The sequence below is a fragment of the Numida meleagris genome, chromosome 5 (assembly GCF_002078875.1).
Source record: "Numida meleagris isolate 19003 breed g44 Domestic line chromosome 5, NumMel1.0, whole genome shotgun sequence".
In the NCBI taxonomy this organism is placed as follows: domain Eukaryota; kingdom Metazoa; phylum Chordata; class Aves; order Galliformes; family Numididae; genus Numida; species Numida meleagris.
This window is the reverse complement of record NC_034413.1, coordinates 13,833,845-13,853,446: the sequence shown is the minus strand read 5'-3', so window position 1 is coordinate 13,853,446 and position 19,602 is coordinate 13,833,845. Positions and strand designations below refer to the sequence as shown.

General features: G+C 39.0%; 1 protein-coding gene across 1 annotated transcript in view; it reads right to left on the bottom strand.

The window, feature by feature from the left end:
• LOC110399996 (adhesion G protein-coupled receptor A3-like) overlaps positions 1-17,696 on the bottom strand; it is a 261,744-nt gene extending 244,048 nt beyond the window's left edge. Inside the window, exon 1 of the mRNA XM_021399543.1 lies at positions 17,387-17,696. Within this exon, the coding sequence (XP_021255218.1) occupies positions 17,387-17,607 (221 nt within the window). The 5' untranslated portion in view covers positions 17,608-17,696. The remainder of the gene's footprint in view (positions 1-17,386) is intronic.

Below are 19,602 nucleotides of genomic sequence, written 5' to 3'. Positions count from 1 at the left end.
ATAGTTTGCACATTGCCTGGGAAAAGACAGGCACAGAAGTTACAGAAGAAAAAAAGCTCACTGGTTTCCAGTGATTTAAGTTTAATTTGTTGGAGGTGGTTGGTTTTTTTTGGTTTTTTTTTTAAAGCATAAACACCACTCCCAAGAAGTTATGCACTGTATTATCATTCAATTCCAAATGACTTGTGGGGATGTTCTACACAGCAGAAAGCTGAAAGCTGCATTACAAACCTCCCTCCAAATTACTTTACAAATTGAAGCAATTGTCCAGAAAGCATTTGTGATTGAAGAATTGCCAGCATGAAGACTCCTCCTTTTCCTCTAATAATACCTCAGATTACTCCTTTATGTTACAGTGATGTTATAATGTAATGTATATGCTTATATCTATTGCACAAGGTACTATCCATCAATAATACAAAAAAAATAATCCTAGATTACATACAGCTTTACCAGTGAGTCTTCAGCGTGGTTAATAAGTTCTTCCAAACAGTTGTCATTTCAGTCAGTAAATAAATCATACGATTTTCACAGACAAGCCATATTCTTTGTTTTCCAACTCACGGTAGACTTGATTGAATGCAATGTGAAAAGAGCAGACATCTAACTTTTTTAGCCTAACTTCACAAATTATAACATACTATATAGGACACTACTTTAATTGCCATATGAAGTCTAAAAAATTTTACAAAAGACCTAGAGGAAATCTTTTCAATGTGGCTGAAAGGTCGCACTTCCTAATACAGGAAAGAAACAGTGCCAAATTACAGAAATCACTTAAAAAAAAAAAAACAACAACATAAAATGTAGAGTACAGGGGAGGACTTTAAAAACAGTCACTACTGAAACATTAAACTTAACGAGTAACTTAAAGATCAAAGGATAGTAATATTCAAATCACAAAGTTCTTCATGACTTCATCTCTGCAGTAAAGCTGCTGTGAAGCGACTTAGAGCTCTAACAGTTTTTAGTAGCATCCTTTCTACCCATACCCACCACCCATTAAAAATCCTTGTGGCAGCAACAGGCAGGGAAAACAGATACACAGTTAATTGTAGAAGCACACAGACACACTGATTGTTTTTAAACTGCTGCCTCTTATGCTAGTATATTTATTTGGCTTCCTCTTTGTTGTCAGTATTTTGTAGGTAAACAGTGAGGGTTAAATTTGAAGAGGAATTCAAATAACTGGGTAACAATAACAAATAGACGTCATTACAAACAGTGGATTTGACATCTCAAGAGTTAAACTAGAGTCAGAGTACTAGGAAAAATTCAAAGCAGAAGTACTCGCAGATGAAGTACACCTGGTGAACACGTTTGCCAGTGGCACGCCAAAAGACACCTGGAAACTTTCCAGTGCTGAGTATTTCCAAATACGCAGCGTACTACCGTACAGTCAACAAACAATTATTTTCGTACTACAGCAATTCCACTTCTGTATTAAACAAAATGTAACAGTTACACATTTACTAGTGGCAGCTTCTCCCCTGTGGAAAAGTGTAGATTCTCTTGGTAATTCTGTGCCCTACCCCTAAAAGACTTAAATATCATTTAACACCCAGAAGAGACCAGTGTGAGCATGTCAATTAATTCAAAGAACCTCTCCCAGTAAAAGCTGTATCAAAAGTTCAATTTCTTGTTGAACTTTTACAATAATCAATCTTAAATTAAGAAGGAAGGATGTCTCCATGACGGCTCCTATGTCTTCCAAAGGTTACTCATTCTCACCTAGATTTCAGCTTGCATTCCTATACTGAACACATTTGATTTGAGCTCTTAGTGACCTCTCTCATTTATTTTCCATATTACATTATTTTGAAATCAGACATCTTTCTTCTTTATAAACACCTAGGGTACATGATCAGAAACCTTCTTAATCTGAAACAAGTAAAAGAAATTTACAAGAAGCGATTCAAGTACACAACACATTTTCTAGTCTCTAAATTATTCTTGAAAGTTCAAAATATATTTTAACAACTTTTTTTAGTACTTTTTTTTTTTTTCCAGTAGCAGCAAACAAAGGTAATACTGACTCCTTAACTCTGATTTTCATTCCCTACTTTTGGATCCAAGACAGTATTATCAGTGCTCTTGTAGTAATATCACACCAGGAACAGATGTTTAACTGATTATGCACCATTATAATTAACTGCTTTTCAGTGACACAATTTTGGAACTGCTTTCTGGAATGTGCAAGTGCAAACTACTTTCTTTGTTCTGGATATCTGACAGTGTTCTTGGCCATGTTAAAATGAACGTTGATCTATCGAGTCCTGCTTGCCAAGTGATCCCGGTTACTCCACAGAACTGCCCCAGGCTATAATCATTCCTCCAGACTGTCTTCTGAGGATTTTACATTTTCCATCTGGATCATGAATAAATGCACTGAACAGCATCAAGTCATCAGGAGCAGGTCAGACAGAAGTCTGTTTAGATCACTGTCCTGTCTCTGATAGCAGTCAAGAGAAGATGCGTAGATATAAGAACTACAGAAAAAATCCCTGCAGGTAACATATGTGAGGCATGAAGATATCATTTTAATTTTTAGAAACTCCAACCCTATCATTTGTTGCCGTCTTGGTCCTACACTATGTAAAACCTTGAAAAACAATAATTTTTAAAAATCTGAATAATCTTCTCCATTAACTTTTAATACACTGTAGGGGTTTTTAGGATAAACTCTCTCAGTTATTCATCATTCCATACTTCTGCACATTTATGGCCTGTTTTCTGTACTTTGTCTTGTCCTGCTATATGCTGTTTGACATGGAAGTGCACAGCATCTGCGATACAGATGCATAACCATGCTCTTACACAGTGGGAACAAGATGTTTTGTTACTTGTGTTGACTACTGCTGAGCTGTCAGAGAACTATCTAAGTTCAGAGTCAACCAGTGCATAAGTTAGAAGGTTCTGCATGCCCCTTTTCATTTAGCATTCATCAATACTGACATTCATCTTGATTTTATCAAAATCTTCTTCTCAATCACAGAAAAAATAAATGACAATAAAGACTAGATAGCTAATGGAGTTATTCACACATTCCAAACACCAATTCACATTCTTAATCCTTCCCTGCAGCCTCATTTATTATTCTTTTAAGTACAGGCAAACTAACCTTAATAAATTATTTGCTTAGTGATCAATACTTTTTTTTCTTGCAGAATAACCTCTATTACCTTACAATGCACAAACAGTAAAAACATGCTATTTGTATAGTTAAACGAGCAATGCCTTCCCCATAACTACATCCTCAGTCAGAGCTGCGAAACCCTTCTATGGCAGAAAGTCCCACAGCATTCTCTGCAGCTGCAGGACAGCCTTCAACTCTGACTCTGTGAGCAATGGACACACTTGTCCAGACAGGGAGAAAGTGCTCAGCAGAGCATATCCATCTCTGATGACTGAGTAGTATCTCCTCCACGACGTCTGCAAATCTTCAAACTATTCATAGAATCATAGAATCATAGAATGGCCTGGGTTGAAAAGGACCTCAAAGATCATCGAGTCTCAACCCCCCCGCCAAGTGCAGGGTCGCCAACCACTAGACCAGGCTGCCCAGAGCCACGTCCAGTCTGGCCTTGAATGCCTCCAGGGACGGGGCATCCACAACCTCCCTGGGCAACCTGTTCCAGTGCGTCACCACCCTCTGTGTGAAAAACTTCCTCCTAATATCTAACCTAAATCTCCCCTGTCTCAGCTTAAAAACATTCCCCATTGTCCTATCGCTATCCACCCTCACAAACAATCGATCCCCCTCCTGTTTATACGCTCCCTTCAAGTATTGGAAGGCCACAATGAGGTCTCCCCGGAGCCTTCTCTTCTCCAAACTAAACAAGCCCAGTTCCCTCAACCTTTCTTCATAGGAGAGGTGCTCCACATCTTGGTCGCCCTCCTCTGCACTCGTTCCAAGAGCTCCACACAGATCAATTCAGTGAAGTGATCCATGTTCTCTTCTGCAAGAAGTGCCAACGCGGTTGATGGTGTTTATGCACATTGCATCTCTGTGCCTAATTACTTCCCCTTTCATGGTCAATTTGGCAGACTCTAGGCAACCTCAGAGAGGCAAAGGCTTTCCTAGAAATGCCCAGGAAGAGGACTTCCATGCTGACCAGTTCCTGGAAAGGATTCCCATAATTGACCAGTTAAAAAACAATGCAACTATAAATGAAGAAGTCATCAGTATGGCAGGAAATCGGCAAAACGATGCAGAACAAAGTAACAGCTAAAAGGAGGAAGAGTGTAGCACCTTGCTCTGCGACCAGAGACATGGATGAAAAACAGGTTTTGCGGCTGATCTACACATAACAATCGATCATAAAAATCACAAATATCCTGAGTTGGAAGGAACCTGCAAGGACCATCGAGTCCCCATGCACAGGGACAACATGAAAGGCTATCTCAAGGAAGGAGGCATCCAAAAAGGTTATTCTTCTAGATCTACCAAGAAGAATAAACCAATTTAAAATAAGGTTGTCAATATTTTTACCTTTGTTGCCCCTTCCAAGTCCAGAAGTTCAGCCACTAAACAGGAGCACTTTTCCACTTCCGGTTTCTTTTAACCATTTCCTTCCAGGATAGATGAATACACAGTCACCAGTACTAACAGTCAGTAATGAAATCTACTAAATCATTATTAGCAGATTATTATCACAGAGCTGTGATCTAAATGACTCACAGAAAAGAAGAAAACTAAAACTTAACACAAGTGAAATAGCAACTAGCAGAGACAATATGCTGGGGTCCTTCTGCACAAGAAAATTGCTACCATCAATACCAATAAAAAAGATTTTCATCGAGATGGAAAAAAAAGAAAGACCAATCCAACATTACTCTGCACCTTTTAAAATCATCTACGTACCCCAAAGCCTATTTTCACAGGCATGCTTTTAGTGCACTTTAATAGTTTTTCTCTCAATCATATCTTCTTCCCACTTTCCTTTCCACAGAACCAATAACTAAGCAAAGCACAAAATGCCTCAGTGTATGAGGAAAAGTAAAGATACACTTATTTTTGAGGAATACAGAGGGAAGAAGGAAAATCTATCAATCTGCCAAGAGAAAACTAGGCCAACCAATGAGAAAGCTGACTTTAAGCTTTTGTTCATTTTTCATTAATCCAAAATGTTAAAAGCTGGAATAGAGCTTATAGGGCTTCCTTTTTTTTTTTTTTTCTCTGCAATACCAATGCATTTCCCCATGGGTTGAGTTAAATGCAATGACTTTTCTTATGAAACAAAAAGTTTTATCACCACTCTTTTCACAAAGTTAACCACAATGTTAATTACATAAAAGAAAGAATACTATTAATAGCACAAATTAATTTTATTTCTTGAAACTTCATCACCTCCTTGCCTTTCAGCTTACTGACAGTGATTAATGATAAGTAAAAGGACAACTAGAAAAGCACAGAGATGGGCTCTCCCCTTAAAGACTGAACGTGGCCTGTTTTCCTGAGTTTGATAACCATGTCAACTCTAGCAGAAACAAATTCCAAAGAAAGAGTTTTGAACTCTTCAAACTCAGACATAAAAAGAAGGAGGCCATTCATTACCAGCATGCAGTTAATCTGCAGCACTTCTTGCCATGAGATGCTACAAATGCAGATCTGGGATGGGTTCTGGGGAGGGCTGGACTGCACAGCAGAACAATCCATTTTGGTAAATTAATCACACTTGAATGACATCTTTGGGCTGGAAACTGGAAGGTCCTTATGGGAAAAAAATTACAGTGCTACTCTACTCTAGGCAGCAGGCTTCTAAATGCAGCAGGGATAGGATACTGGGCTACATGGCCGTGGTATGGTCCAGTACAGCTATTCACATGTTTTTATCAAACATCCAGACTGCAGCAAATGAAAAGCTGCAGAAATGCAAATATTTTTAGTATCCAGGTATTATGTTTTTACAGATTTAAAAACTGAAAAATTGTGCAAAACAGCAGAGCAGCAAGTAAAAAAAAAAATAGATGGAAAGCCAACTGCTCCAGTTCTCCAGCCTACAGAACCCTTATTAGCTATTACAATTTGAAAAACACCAACCAACTGAAAAAGCTTATAGACTAACTATTGATATGGAACCACTGACTCAACATATAGTTCAATACCACCATTTTGACAGATACTTTCAGAGAAGGGAGAAATGGAAAAAGAAAAAGAAAGAAACAACCCCTGACTTCAGAGCTATTTAATAAATGATTAGTTAAGGGATTTTATTTGTTTAAAACAATCACTCTGCCTGAGCTAAAGTAGTGATCTGGAAAGCCAGCATTAAAAAATTATTTGCTCTAATCTATTCCAAACTTGGGTTTGGCATCTAATCTCTCTTCATTACCAAATATCTTTATAACCAAATAACTGTAATAAAGATATTGAAGTAGTGTCCTCAGTTCAAAGGTACATCCAGAAAAAAAAAAAGCCATAATTTTAATAACATTTATGGTCACTCAAGCAGTCAATTTCCTTACTCTTATTAACAATACATGAAAAATATGGAGGACAGTTTCTTTTGAAAACATTTTGTCCAATTACCAATAACTGCTTTATTATCTATTTGAAAAAAAAGATGTCATAGTTAGTAAATTGCTGACTATGTCAAATTGTCTTGAAGACCACTTTATGGAAAAATTTATTAATGGACTAGTTATTAAATATATGAACAAATTAATTATTAAGAACTGTTTCGGGAAGAATAGTTAATTAGAGACAGGTTTATAATGACAGTCAATAAGCATGAAGTATTCTAAAGCAATAACTTCATTTGGTCTACATTCAGAAAATTAGAATTTATTACATTAATTTAGCACTTACGGTTATTCTTTGGTTTGTGAATTTATATTGTTGACTCTTTACATTGTTATATAACAAGTAATTCTGCAGAAGCTGAGAGAATTATGAATTCTACAACAATAAATGTCATTTCTTTATGGGCTTTTTCCACATTTCAAATGTGAGGAATTTCAGTATTCATCCTTTCATTGAGGAAATAAAGATAAAGAAAAGCATCTGAAAAATTACTGTCCCTTTTTTTTTAGGGGATCTCATTGTTTCTTTTTTCTGTTTAAGCCAAAGGCATTATCTCTGTAATATCTGCTACAGCTTCATGAGGAAGCTACATGCCAGGTAAGTCTTTATTTTACACAGACAGCAATTGACATTCGTTTAGTACACATTAAATTGTACTAATAAATAAAATACATACCAAATATCTATGGCTGACATAACTTTGTTTTCTGATATAAATATCTCAAATGTTGCCCTCTTCAACTCTTCCTCAGTTATACAAAAATAGGTCCTAAAATCCTGAAAATTTAATGTGACCCTATAAGCATGTGTTACTGAAAAAAATGAAAGGGAAACAAAGGAAATAGTGACCATGGGAAAAAAATAATAATAATATTAAAAATTGCCCTTACAGATGGCTTCCTAATAGCAGTGGGTGGACTTATTTTCTCACTCAAAGTTTCTCACCATTAAAGGAGAAAAAGTAGAATCATTGAATCGTTTGAGTTGGAAGGGACCCTTAAAGGCCATCTAGTCCACCTCCCCTGCAACAAACGGACATCTACAGCTCCAAGTGCTCAGAGCCTATGCAGTCTGACCTTGGGTGTCTCCAAGGAGGGGGCATCCACCACTTCTCTGGGCAACCTCTGCCAGTGCCTCATCACCCTTACTGTAACAAATGTTTTCCTTATAGGCAGATTAACTTTATGAGAGCTTACTGTTTCCAAATGCAGAGGAAAAAAGTGCAGAAATTATTCTTACACACACCAGTGGTTTAACAGCTACCTGAATACACTGTGTTGTAACTCCCACAGATTGACTCCATTTTCTGAGCACCATGTAATCCAAATTCTGTCAAACAATCACAATATTGTACTTCAAAGAGCTACTTGAAGCATAATATGACAAAATCCTGCCCTTCCCTATTTACATATAACTACCTTGCTACAGATGAGATATCTAATCAGGGCCTCCTGTAATAAATAAATCTTATGATGAGAAGTTGGTACATCCAATCAAAAAAAAAAATGAGTGCCTAACAAAAAGTAAGTCTTGTAATGATGACATTCTTTACAGATGGAATGTCATGTATAGCTTTACTGCCATGAAAACATGTTTTGTTTTAAAGACTTACTTAATAGAGCAATGTCAGTCACGGACCTGGACCAGGAGTGAAGTTTGCAGGAATGACCACACGTTTTTGAACAGTGAAAGCTTGTGCGTTTTGACTGTTCCAAGTGTGCCAAGTCATAGCTTTTGCAAAATGAGTATGGATTTGTCAACTGCTACAGCTGTTGTTGAGAACAGTTCGTTAACTTGATCTAACTTAAGATGGAGCTAAATGATAAACTTAGCATATGAATAATGCTAGCTATATCACAGGAGAAAGGAATGCAGTCCCATAAGCTTAGATTTGACTACATATTGAAAAGTTTAGCTTTCTGGCTCAGGAACTGCAACAAGAATAACAGCACATGTCAAGATTTCATCTTATATCACTATAATTACTTGTGTTATACACATTTCACAGTTTTGGAAGGATGGTTGCAATATTGTTTGAACGCTGTCACAAAGGGTAGAGAAAACTAGAAATTAGACTTCTCCTCTTCCCTTCTAAGCAATATACAATTCTAGGGTTGTGAAACAAATCTGACCATCAAGACATTTCCCTACAACTATCAGCAACATGGGCAGCAGTTCAATATAAAAACACTGCTTGACACAACCACATTCAGACTTCTCCATTGCTGCTGGCTGCAGTTCTAATGATAAACTCTGTTTGGTTCTGCCTCCTTACATTTTTCTTCTTTGAAAGTTGTGTAATAGGATCAACTCCATCTGCCTGGCCCCAATTCCAGGCAGCACTGAACTCCAGAGCTTAAGAAAGATCTCTCTGAGGACCCATATCCTCACTTATTTCAGTTCCAATCAGTGAGTTCAGAAGAAGCGGATAAAGTGAGTCAAGGAGCAAAGGTAATGAGGGAAGATGTAATGGAGGGTTTTAGAAAAATCTGGAAAGTCATGAAAGACCAGAGAAGAAGTGGAGACTGTGAGCTGGAAACAGCAGCACACACCAGTGAAAGTGCAAAAGCTAGTGGAGAAATGAGTGCACGTGGGAAAGTGAGAATGGAGCATACAGAACACCAAGAGGAGAGCTGATGAGGGAGACAGGTGTAGTTCGGTTTTGTTTTTAATTTTTTGACATGCATTTATAGCAAAGGCTGGTGTATAATACATGTCAGCACTGAATAAAAAGGTGCAGGTGAGGGAGAAAATCGCAATAAATATCAATGAAAGAGTAATAATAGAAGCAAAGTGCAGAATTACAAGGTTCTCATACTAATGGGAGACAGCTCCATACATATAGAATGGCCCATGGAAGACAAAAAGAATTAACCAGGACGCATGGTAGCATGCAAATACATGGCACTTAGTAGTGCTGGACAATTTGATTCCTCAATATTGGCAATGAGTATTTTCTTCAATGCCACTCTTGTTGCACCAGGTTGTCAGCACGCTCCTTTCGAGGAACCTTTCCTAACATTTCAGTATACTTCCTTTCAAGTTGCTATAAAGCTTACTGTATTGAGAAAGTTCTGAACACACAGGTTATGCTTTTCTCCCATCGCTCTGCTCTCACAGAAGTTGACATCATGTAGGATAAATTGAAGTGCAGATATCCAAGGAACTGTTGTCTGGGAAATTATACTACATTGAAATTTAAATTGTTTGATTTCTTTCTTTAAATCCATGCCTTTCTCCAAATTTTCCAGGCCTGAGTTTTTACTGCTAGTTTTATTTTCCATCCATGATTTTTTTTTGTTCTTCTCTCAAGTTGCATAAAAGTATACATTCAGAAGGTAAAGGTTTCTCTATAAAACATGCACTAATGCACTTACTGCAGTAATCTACATCATAACATAAAAAGAAGAGTTTTATGAAGAGACATCATCTTGATTGTTATTAGAAGGAAGAAACCACAGTACTTCTGCAATAAACTAGGAAAATCAAAATTGTTACTAATTTGGAGGCCTTGACTGATCAAGTTACTCAAAAACTATGATACCTTAATAACACAGAAAATGCTTTAAACTTCATTTTGTGTTATACAGAGCCTCCAGTATATACACTGAACTTGCATGCCAGTGCCTTTATACCTCTATGAGTTTTTATTAACAACCATTTCAAAAGACAGCCACTTACTTACCAAAGTAAAGCTTAAAACACAAGTTTAAAAGAATGTGCTCACTTATGCATAGCCATCAGCAAATCTGAATTCTATATGATCTAGAAATAACTCTCAGGTTTTTGTGAAGATTAATAGGTCTATGAGTGTAATACCCATAAACCACTGGGTGTTTACTTCATTGGCAGAACAGTTTATGCATTTGACATACTGCTGTTCGGGTAAGATTATATCTGACTAAGAACAGAAAAGGAAGTGTCAACAAGGCGGTAAGATTATAACGGAAAACGCAAAAGCAGTTTTCATATGACCAAATATACCTTCAGAGTACTCCCAAATCAGTCCCAGGCATGAAAACACAGTTGGAAACGATTTTAAGAGAAGGGTGAAGAATGGCATGCTGCCACAAAAATAAGAACCGAGCCTGAACTTTCTCTGCATTACGTAATTTCCAAAGTAAATGGAAAAAATATCAGTATTATAAACAACATAGTGTTTTTAACTGATTTAGATTTAGGAAGTCCATAACCAGACAGCAAACTTGCGACTAACCAGAGTTAATCAGAGCCGATTAAAGCAGCACACACCCAACCTTTTCATCCTTCTGCATGCTTCTGAAGCCATAATGTTTTTCTACAACCTATATGGAAGATGGAAATGGAGGAAGCTTAGAAATCAATTTTCCTCAAACTCATAAAAGCACAAATAGAGATTTTTGATAGATAGCAACAAAGTGGTGAAATTCAAGCTGGCACAAAATTCTGACTCTCATTTGCATGAAGGAAGTGTGTAAGCTTCATTTTCTTGTATATATATGCATATAAACACATATGCATATACACACACAAGTTTCCTATGGGATGTGAGAACCTAACCTCTGCCTCAGTAAACACAGACTGCCCTTGAACTTACAGATTTATGCTGGTTCTGTATGGCAAAAGCAGGATTAAAGACAGAAGTGAGGAACCTAGGGGTGGATTACGTGGAGCATGGCTGAACACAACAGCTGCAAAGTACATTCTGACAGAGGGCCCCAAGTAGGACACACTTTGCACAAGCAAGCAGCGTTCCTTGGCTACTTCTGCCCAGTACTGGCAGTACTTCTGGGTCTGTATCAACAGCAAAAGGAACAAATGGGCTTCTAGAGTCACAGGTGTTAGCAAGACCCTGTTACTGTACAGCATCAGTTACAAGTGTGATTTACAAGCTCTGAATGATGCAGAAAAAAAGAGAACACGTAGGAATGCCAAACTCTGTGTGCTTCATGTTAGTAAGACTGTTCAGCCCCTTCCCTTCTGTTAAAACTCTTATTGGACACTTATTTCCCCTTCTTCACTTCTCTCCTCACCACGCTATTCTCCCCCATCACCTCACCTCTCCTCATGCTGCTATAGTTTTGGGAAGGGCTCAAGGAAAGAAAAATGTATCTTGAGGAAATATTTCATTTTTTTCTTCTTAAAATAAAACTACAAAAGGAAAAGAAAAAAAGCACTATGTTAGCAAATCTAAAGAGCAGCTCACTTTAAGGGCTGACGGTACCTAGGTCCCAAGGGGGAGCAACTCGCACAGCTTCCTATAATGGGAAATTCCACATCCATAAATCTCTCTCTCCCAGACCATCACATCAGATGAGAGTATCTGTGCTTCAAAAACAAGACACTGTTGCACATATCTTCTAATCATTAAAACTAAATGGATTTTATGAATATTAGGATAACTTACAAAAAAAAAAAAGAAAGAAAAGAAAGGCAGTGACACGCTAAATCTCTCCCTGCTTCAGGCAAACATGGTCAGTAGCTAACCAAATTATACCATATCATAAAACCCCAACTTCATTTAGGACTTCTCAATAGGTATCAGATATACACTTAATACACACATGCACTGCTATCCTCCTGTCTATCTCAGCAGTTTATTTATATCTCTGGAATGAAAGTAAATGTAAGATGCTGCAAATTTCCCAGCATGCAACGAAAAAAAAACTGGGTTTCTACCTTAAATTACCAAATTAACAAACCATTTAATACCATCAAATAACTTTATAGGTTTCCAAACATTCTCACCTCTCCTTTCCACAAACTGTTTTCTTCAGAGAAAGTTACCTTGAGAACTTAAAGCACAAGGAGGATATGTGGCATCATTTTCAATTTATGACATTTACAAATTAATCAAAAGGGAAAGAAACTTCAGCCTTTGTGGTGTTTTGAATATTATTTATAAATAAAGCTCTGTTTGCCTAAGTGGAACCTTTTTGTGCTCCTCTCTTCTTAAAATTTCCACTAATGCCCATGGATTGGCTTCACTAACAGTAAGTCGTAATTCGGAAGAGGTCAGAGTCCTTCATGGTACTGACACAGACAAGAGAATTCAAACCCAGACATCCTCTCATCAGAAATAACATGAAAAAAATTAATATTTTCAGTTATAGTATTTTGTGGCCACTCCAGCTGGACCATCAAGGAAATTTAGACTAATATCTAAAGAATTTTCTTCTCTACTGTTTTTCGTTTATCTTAGTTTTGCCTTTCCCAAGCATTCCTCTCAGACCTTCCGTGTCTTCCATGTCAGTTTGCTTTATGATAGGAATTTCTTTCGCAAGAAACTGACTTTGTTTTCTAAGAGCTTTTGGAGAAAGCAAGTATAAATATGTATACATCCATCAATAATGGAGCAGGAAACCTGGTTTTTATTCTTTTTTTTCTGGCACTTTGAGTGAACACAGGAAGTTAACTAAGGTGAAAATGTCTGTGAAAACCTTTACAATGAGAACTCCCCTACATTATTTAAGAATCCAGTTATTTGGAAACCAGCAATAATATGCAAGACCTTATACCTCTAAAGAAAATTAAAAAAGCAAGTTTTAAGATGGGGAGATAAAATTAATGAATAATATTTTTTGTTCATTCTTCCCTCAATTCTTGCTTTGTTTGCTTTGGCTAGCTTAAAGTCTACACTCTTTGGGACAAAAAAACATTTTTTAGATATATTTTTACAGTAAGATGCTTACATTAACTAGATCATATTTATGTATCCTAAGCTGAAGTAACATAGAAGTGTAAAACTCAGGACTGGACACGAAAAATATGCAGTAATATAATAAGTTAGAATAAATAGCAGTAGGCATGACATGAATGAATGTGACATAAAAGTAATTTGGGGGCAGAAAAGCGGGGTGAATGTTTCTTTCAGAAGGCTTCCTAATGTTTGCGAAGTGCTCTGAGGATGGAAACGCCTGCTGTATGTATTATGCCTATGGGTTTCCACTGGAGTCACATAGCCCCGTTCTGAAACTGAGAGTCTGAAGAGTTTGAGACAACCTCTAATTCACAATCAAAACTAAACACACAGATATAAACATGAAGAGTCATATAGAAGAGTTGCTATGACCATACACTCCCCTAATTTTTTACGCATCTACAATGACATTTAAAACAACAGACATACCCAGGCATATCTCTGAGCAAAATTTGCAAAAATTACACCCTCCCAAATATATTAGACTTCCTTTTGAATGGGGAGGGCAGGAAAATAATGTTGCTATGAGAAACTGACGACCTTTATAACTTCAAAATATATTCTGCTCAGCTATATCAAGAGCTGTAATGAACCGAGAACTTCTAAGAACTATAAGGTTAAACTTGTTGGCATCATTTGACAGGAAAAAATAAAGAAAAAAAGTACAGATAGTAAGTAACCTGCAGATATACCATCCCATTTGTGTGGAATAATGCAGAACAGAACCTACATGCTAATCCCTGAAATTTCAAATTGTAAGACTCCTGCACTGCAAAGAGTGGCAAACTCGGTTTTACTGTCTTATTCTGCACAGCCCCAACTTCAGCAACTCAATCAAAAGTTTAAACCTAACATTTTCATTAGTACACAAGAGGAAAAAAATGCAATCAGTCTTTTTCTCTAGTGTTACACTTCAACAACCCAATCACACAACTTAAAAATAGTAATTTGTAAAATATTGGTTCGTTGTAAGAATTCCCATGTATTTGGCCATAAAGTTGAGACTGAGAAAACTATTATCGTGGGGGGATGCGACCCTTCCTTCTTGGGTCTACACCTACTGAGAGGGATCTGGGGAGCTCCCATAATTTCGTGAGGCCACAGCAGTATTCTCCATGGAAATCAAGAAAATAACTCCCTTCCTCCTCCCCCGCGCTGATATACAAGGCACAGAAACACATCTTGCAAATCAATGAAGTTTAGAATTCCTTTTAAGAAAATACACATAAATACTTTGTGAAGCTACAAATGTTTTTTTCTTTCAATCCAGATCAAGCACTTGAATCCCATTTCCAAAGAAGTAATGTACTAAATAAAGCCAGTAAAACAGAGAGCACAGAAAAAGGCTCTTTGTGTTTTCTTTTTTTAATATAAATTAAGGGGGTGGGAATAGTTCCTTTATCAGCTTATATTTTGATTTTATTTCTAGTGTTGTGCTGTAGTACTGAGAGCACTCAGGCAGCACTGAATGGCTCTCGTATTCATCTGATTTCCAAGAAACTACATGTACTTCCCCACTAGAAATAACTGGTCCCAACCGGTCAAGAATATGCGTTTCTCCAGTGACTTCATGCTAGTTTATGTTCAGTCAAACCACTGCCTACAAAATTCCAGAAGTACTTTCTGCAGTGCTACTTTGGGTGCATACATGCCATAAAGCGCCAGAATCACTGAGCTTGGCCAAGGTCCGTGGTCAGTTGGGTGAAAAAAAAATCATTAAACTAACAAGTCATAACTTCTTAAGTTTGCTGGCAAGCAACATTACCAAGCATGCAAATAAAAACTTAAAGAACTATAACTTCCTCTCTTAATGGCTAAAGAGATACAGCAGAGGTAACTCCTTTGACATCTTTGCAGAGCAGTTAAGTTTGGCTTTAACTTTCCCTTCCAAAAGAAACAGTGCTAGAGAAACAGCATTCCTATATGATATATATAAAGATCATTTAATCTGCCAAAAAAATTATTATTCATTACACTGTTTCTTAAAAGCATTACTGCATCTGAATGTGTGTTCCTTTATTCACCTCTATATTTCTTAATTTTTAATGCAATCCAAAAGGTTATGCTCCATATGTTAAAGTTCTCTTTCTCTCTGTGGGCCCATAAAATTGAATGGAAATAGGCAGTGTCTACTGCAATATTCTTTTTTGCCTAAGTCTTCCATTCAGCTACAAAAACAAATGTAAGAGCAGTGCTGTTTGAGCTTTTCATCATTATTTTCTGCAGCTGGCCAAATCTCACAAGTGTAATTCCATTCATCAAAAACAGCTTCTCCTGGAAAATCTTTGACACATTCAATCAACTTGTCATCTGTATGCTCCAACTACTGAAAATTATTACATCTCTAACTCAGATTCTAACTTTTTCTTTTTTATCTTCAAGACTCAGCTTTAAATTTACTTTTGAGGGAGAAAAAAACTGAGACAGACAGTAAGAGAAGGCCATACATTTAGGTGACACAAGGTATTGTGTACTTCTCTGAGTCAAACTTAGCAAATAAAACCAAAGGCGTCTGTGTTTTGTCCCAGCTAAGTACAACTAACCAGCCATCATGTCACAGCTTTCTCTAAGTGAATTTAAAAAAAATAATACGGTACCTTCCTAATGAGTATGAGCAAGTGTCACCTGAAATGTGCTTATTCAGGGTGAGAGTAACATGTTTGCTTTTTGGTACCCTGATGCACAGATGCAAGTGAGCAAATCCTCCCACCTACCACTTCACACACACCACCTCCTCCATCCATCTTTTCTCACTTCTGTTTCCAATTCAGTTTCTTTTCATTGCAGTGAATGCATACTTCTGTTGATCCTTTGGTCAGCTGGATTCATCTACTGGTACTTAGTTAAAGGAAAACCTTCTTTAAAAAAAATCCAAATAAAGCTCTGTAAATCAATGCTTAGGAACAAAAGCATTTGCAGATATGCTGAGTGTAAAAGTTTCTGCATATCTTAAACCAATGAGAAAAAAAAATAGTTTGTGTCAACATTTTATACCCTTTCGGGAGTACGTACTATAAAGCCAGTTACATAAACCACAAAAGTAGGAGTGAGTTTACCACCTAGGTCAAAACTTACGTTGGTGTCATAAAATGATTTTTAAAAAGTCTATTAAATTTAGCTGGGAGTGTAGTTACTACATCTTGTACATTAACAAGCAAAGCCCTCCCGGATGAGCAATCAGCACACAGCTAATCAGCACCAAGTCACTCAGCAGTCAGAGCTGGAGCTGAACTGAAGCATACGCAGCACATCTGCACATTTACAGCACGGGCTCCCCAGCTGTTATAAATTACTGTCTTTACCAGTTGTCTCCTAAAAGTGTTGACTTAAAGAAAATGCAGTGAACAGTGGAGATGTTCACAGCAGGAATTGTCAACAGAAATAAATTCAACAGTTAAAGAGCTGTTGGAAATGTGCACAATCTGAAGGGCGAGTGTCATAGATCGGTTACTGCTTGGGTCCTTTATAGGGACATTACTTTCATATACACTTGGCAATACAGTTACAAGTTCTACCAGCACACTAACAACACACTGCATTTATTCAAGTTTGTGCAACAGGCAACAAAATAGCATCATCTATTTCCAAGTGACTTGAGAAAATAAATAAATAAGCAAAGCATCAAACTGTGAGTCATTCTGAGCTACAACTCGGAACAGTATCGGAGTCGGCCCTTCCAATTGGTTGTACACAAACTATTGTTAAGAGAGGAGATGTCAAGTCCCAAACTTTATTTAGAAGAGACGAGAGAGGAGAGACAAGCCGGTTCATCTCACAGCACTCAGCTCTCCAGCATCGTTCATTCAACGCTGGGACACTTCCAGCCCCCTGTGCCACCAGCAGAAAGATGCACCGGCGAGCTCCATCAGTTCTGCCAGCAATGACATTTCCCAGCCCACCGCACACAGCAGCACGCAAATGACATCAGGGGAAGCCCAGCTTACCCAGCTCGACCATAACGCCAAAAAGAGTTTCCAAACAGAGAAGGAAAAAAAAAAAAAAGAAAGAAAGAAAGAAAGAAAGAAAGAAAGAAAGGCAAACTGGCACGTACTTTTTAACAGCCGGGCAGGGCTCGGAGCCTCCTCTGCCAGCCCTGCGGTACCGGCACGGCCGCGCCCGGGGTCCCCCCGCTCCCCGCATCCCTCCCGCCGCCAGGTGCGCTGCCCGCGGGCCGTACTCACAGGGACACGGTGCGGTTGGGCAGCACGGCGGGCTGTAAAGTTTCCACCAAGTCGCCGCCGCTGCAGACCACTTTGATGCGCAGTGCCGGGCGGCCGGGCCCCTTGGCTCGCTCGGCGGCGCAGAGGCAGCGGTCCACGATGAGGTCGGGGCAGTTTCTGCTGCCCCCGCACAGCCCCAGCACGGCGGCCACCAGGCAGAGGCGGCGGCACAGCCCACGCATGCTGAGCCAGCGAGCGAGCCCCGACCGCCGCGCCGCGCATGGCACGCGCCGATCCGCGCCGCTCCGCGGGCAGCGCGCTCCCCGCTCCCCTCCACGCCTCCCGCGCCCACCCCGCCCCGCCCCGCCGCGCCTCTCGCTGCGGCCGGCTCCGCTCCGAGGGACCCCCCCCTTCCTCCTCCTCCTCCTCCTGCGAGGAGCCGCCGCTCCTTTCCTGCCGCAGCCCGTGCAGCCGCGGCGCTGGGCGGACCCTCCTCCCGCGGCCGGGTCCGCCCGCAGCGCCCGGCAGCGATGGGGTGGATGCTACACCCGAGCAGCCAGGAGTTGGGAAAGAGGTGAAAAATGCCATGGGTTGGGACTCCGGTGAGGAAAATCCTCAGCTGTCCTACTGGCTCCTAAGCAAAACAATGCACACACCTAAGCGGGAAAGCTTGCTTTCCCATCACCAATATTGGCAGGCAAAGGTCAGCACAGACCAAGAGGGAGCACAGGGCTCCAGCCAGGACCTAAGCTGCTGTCCGATATCAAGCCCCTCAGGTGACACTGCCTGAACGCAGTGTGATCACTGGTCAAAGGCTGTTCCATCACCCAGGTCAATGAGATGCTTTCTCTGACTGTATTTGTGCACTGGTTATGGCTCTCTGTGGCTTTGGAGCTCCTCAGTAGTATTTCACATGATGCAAATAGCAATTCTTACTACAGTTTTCAGTATCAGCTGCAAGCTACCCAGTTTTCTTGCTTGGTTGGTTTTGTTAGTTTTGCTGGAAGTCAACTTCCAACTCAGGATAATATTGATACGATGAGAGGTAATGGCTCTAGTTGTGCCAGGGGAGGTCCAGGTTGGATATTAGGAAAACTTCCTCTCTAAAAGTGGGGTCAGACATGGGCAGAGGCTGCCCAGGGAGGTGGTGGGATCACCATCCCTGGAGGTGTTCAAGAAAAGGGTAGATGTGGCACTGAGGGACGTGGCTTAGATGGGCAATATTGGTGATAGATGGACAGAGTTGGACTAGATGACCTTAGAGGTCTTTTCCAACCTTAATGATTCTATGATAATCTGTTATTCTATGATTATATGGTTCTATGAATAAAACCTCCAATGTTTAACAGGGACTTCCATTTTTAATGGGCTACACAAACACTGTGTTCCTTGCCTTGTTTTGCTCAACGGGGCCTCGCAATGCACATTTTCAGAGCAGGATCTAGGCCAAAGTTAGTAATACTCTGCCATGGCTGCAAAGCTATTTTAAGAAAGTACTGCTTCTTTGAAACAATATTATATTATTGTCCCTAAGGGAGGATTTGTCTTGAACGTTTACAATGCCTGTTATCACTGCGTTCCAATACCTAATTGGAGCCTTTAGGCACTAAGTTTATTAATAAGTGATAGAGGGATTAGTGCTCTTGTGAAATTCCAGGCTAACGGAAACTTCCTTTTTCGGTACAGCCGTTGATTTAAAGAATCATTAATATTACAACTTCTGTTCTTTTATTTTTAAAAGCAATGTTGTGTAGGGTGCACTGGCAGACAGCAAAACAAACGGTGTTAGATGAGACCACTCGGCACTCTGATGGTTACATTTTTGTCTTCCTTATCATAAAGAAATGCTATGACTTCAGAAAAATCTCTCACCTATACAGTTTTTAGGAGCACAAGTGGAGAATACCTATTCATTGAAATTTAGCGTGGATCTCATTTAGTGTTAACGTTACTGAGCAATGGAATTTTACAGTCAAACTGAGTCCTCAGAACATGCTAGCAGAATTTTAACATTTTTTCTAAATCACTGATCCTGAAAGTTTTTAAAGAATATTGTTTTATTAAAGAACAAGAAGAGTTACACTCACATTGAAGCCATCTATCCAATCCTACACTAAAAATGAAAAAGGAGCTATTATTCCTAACATTAGAGATGTTAGATGTTTAGATAAGGGAGAGATTCCACTTCACTTTCCAGTTCATCTCACCCTCTTTTATTCTTGTTTTATGACAAATGA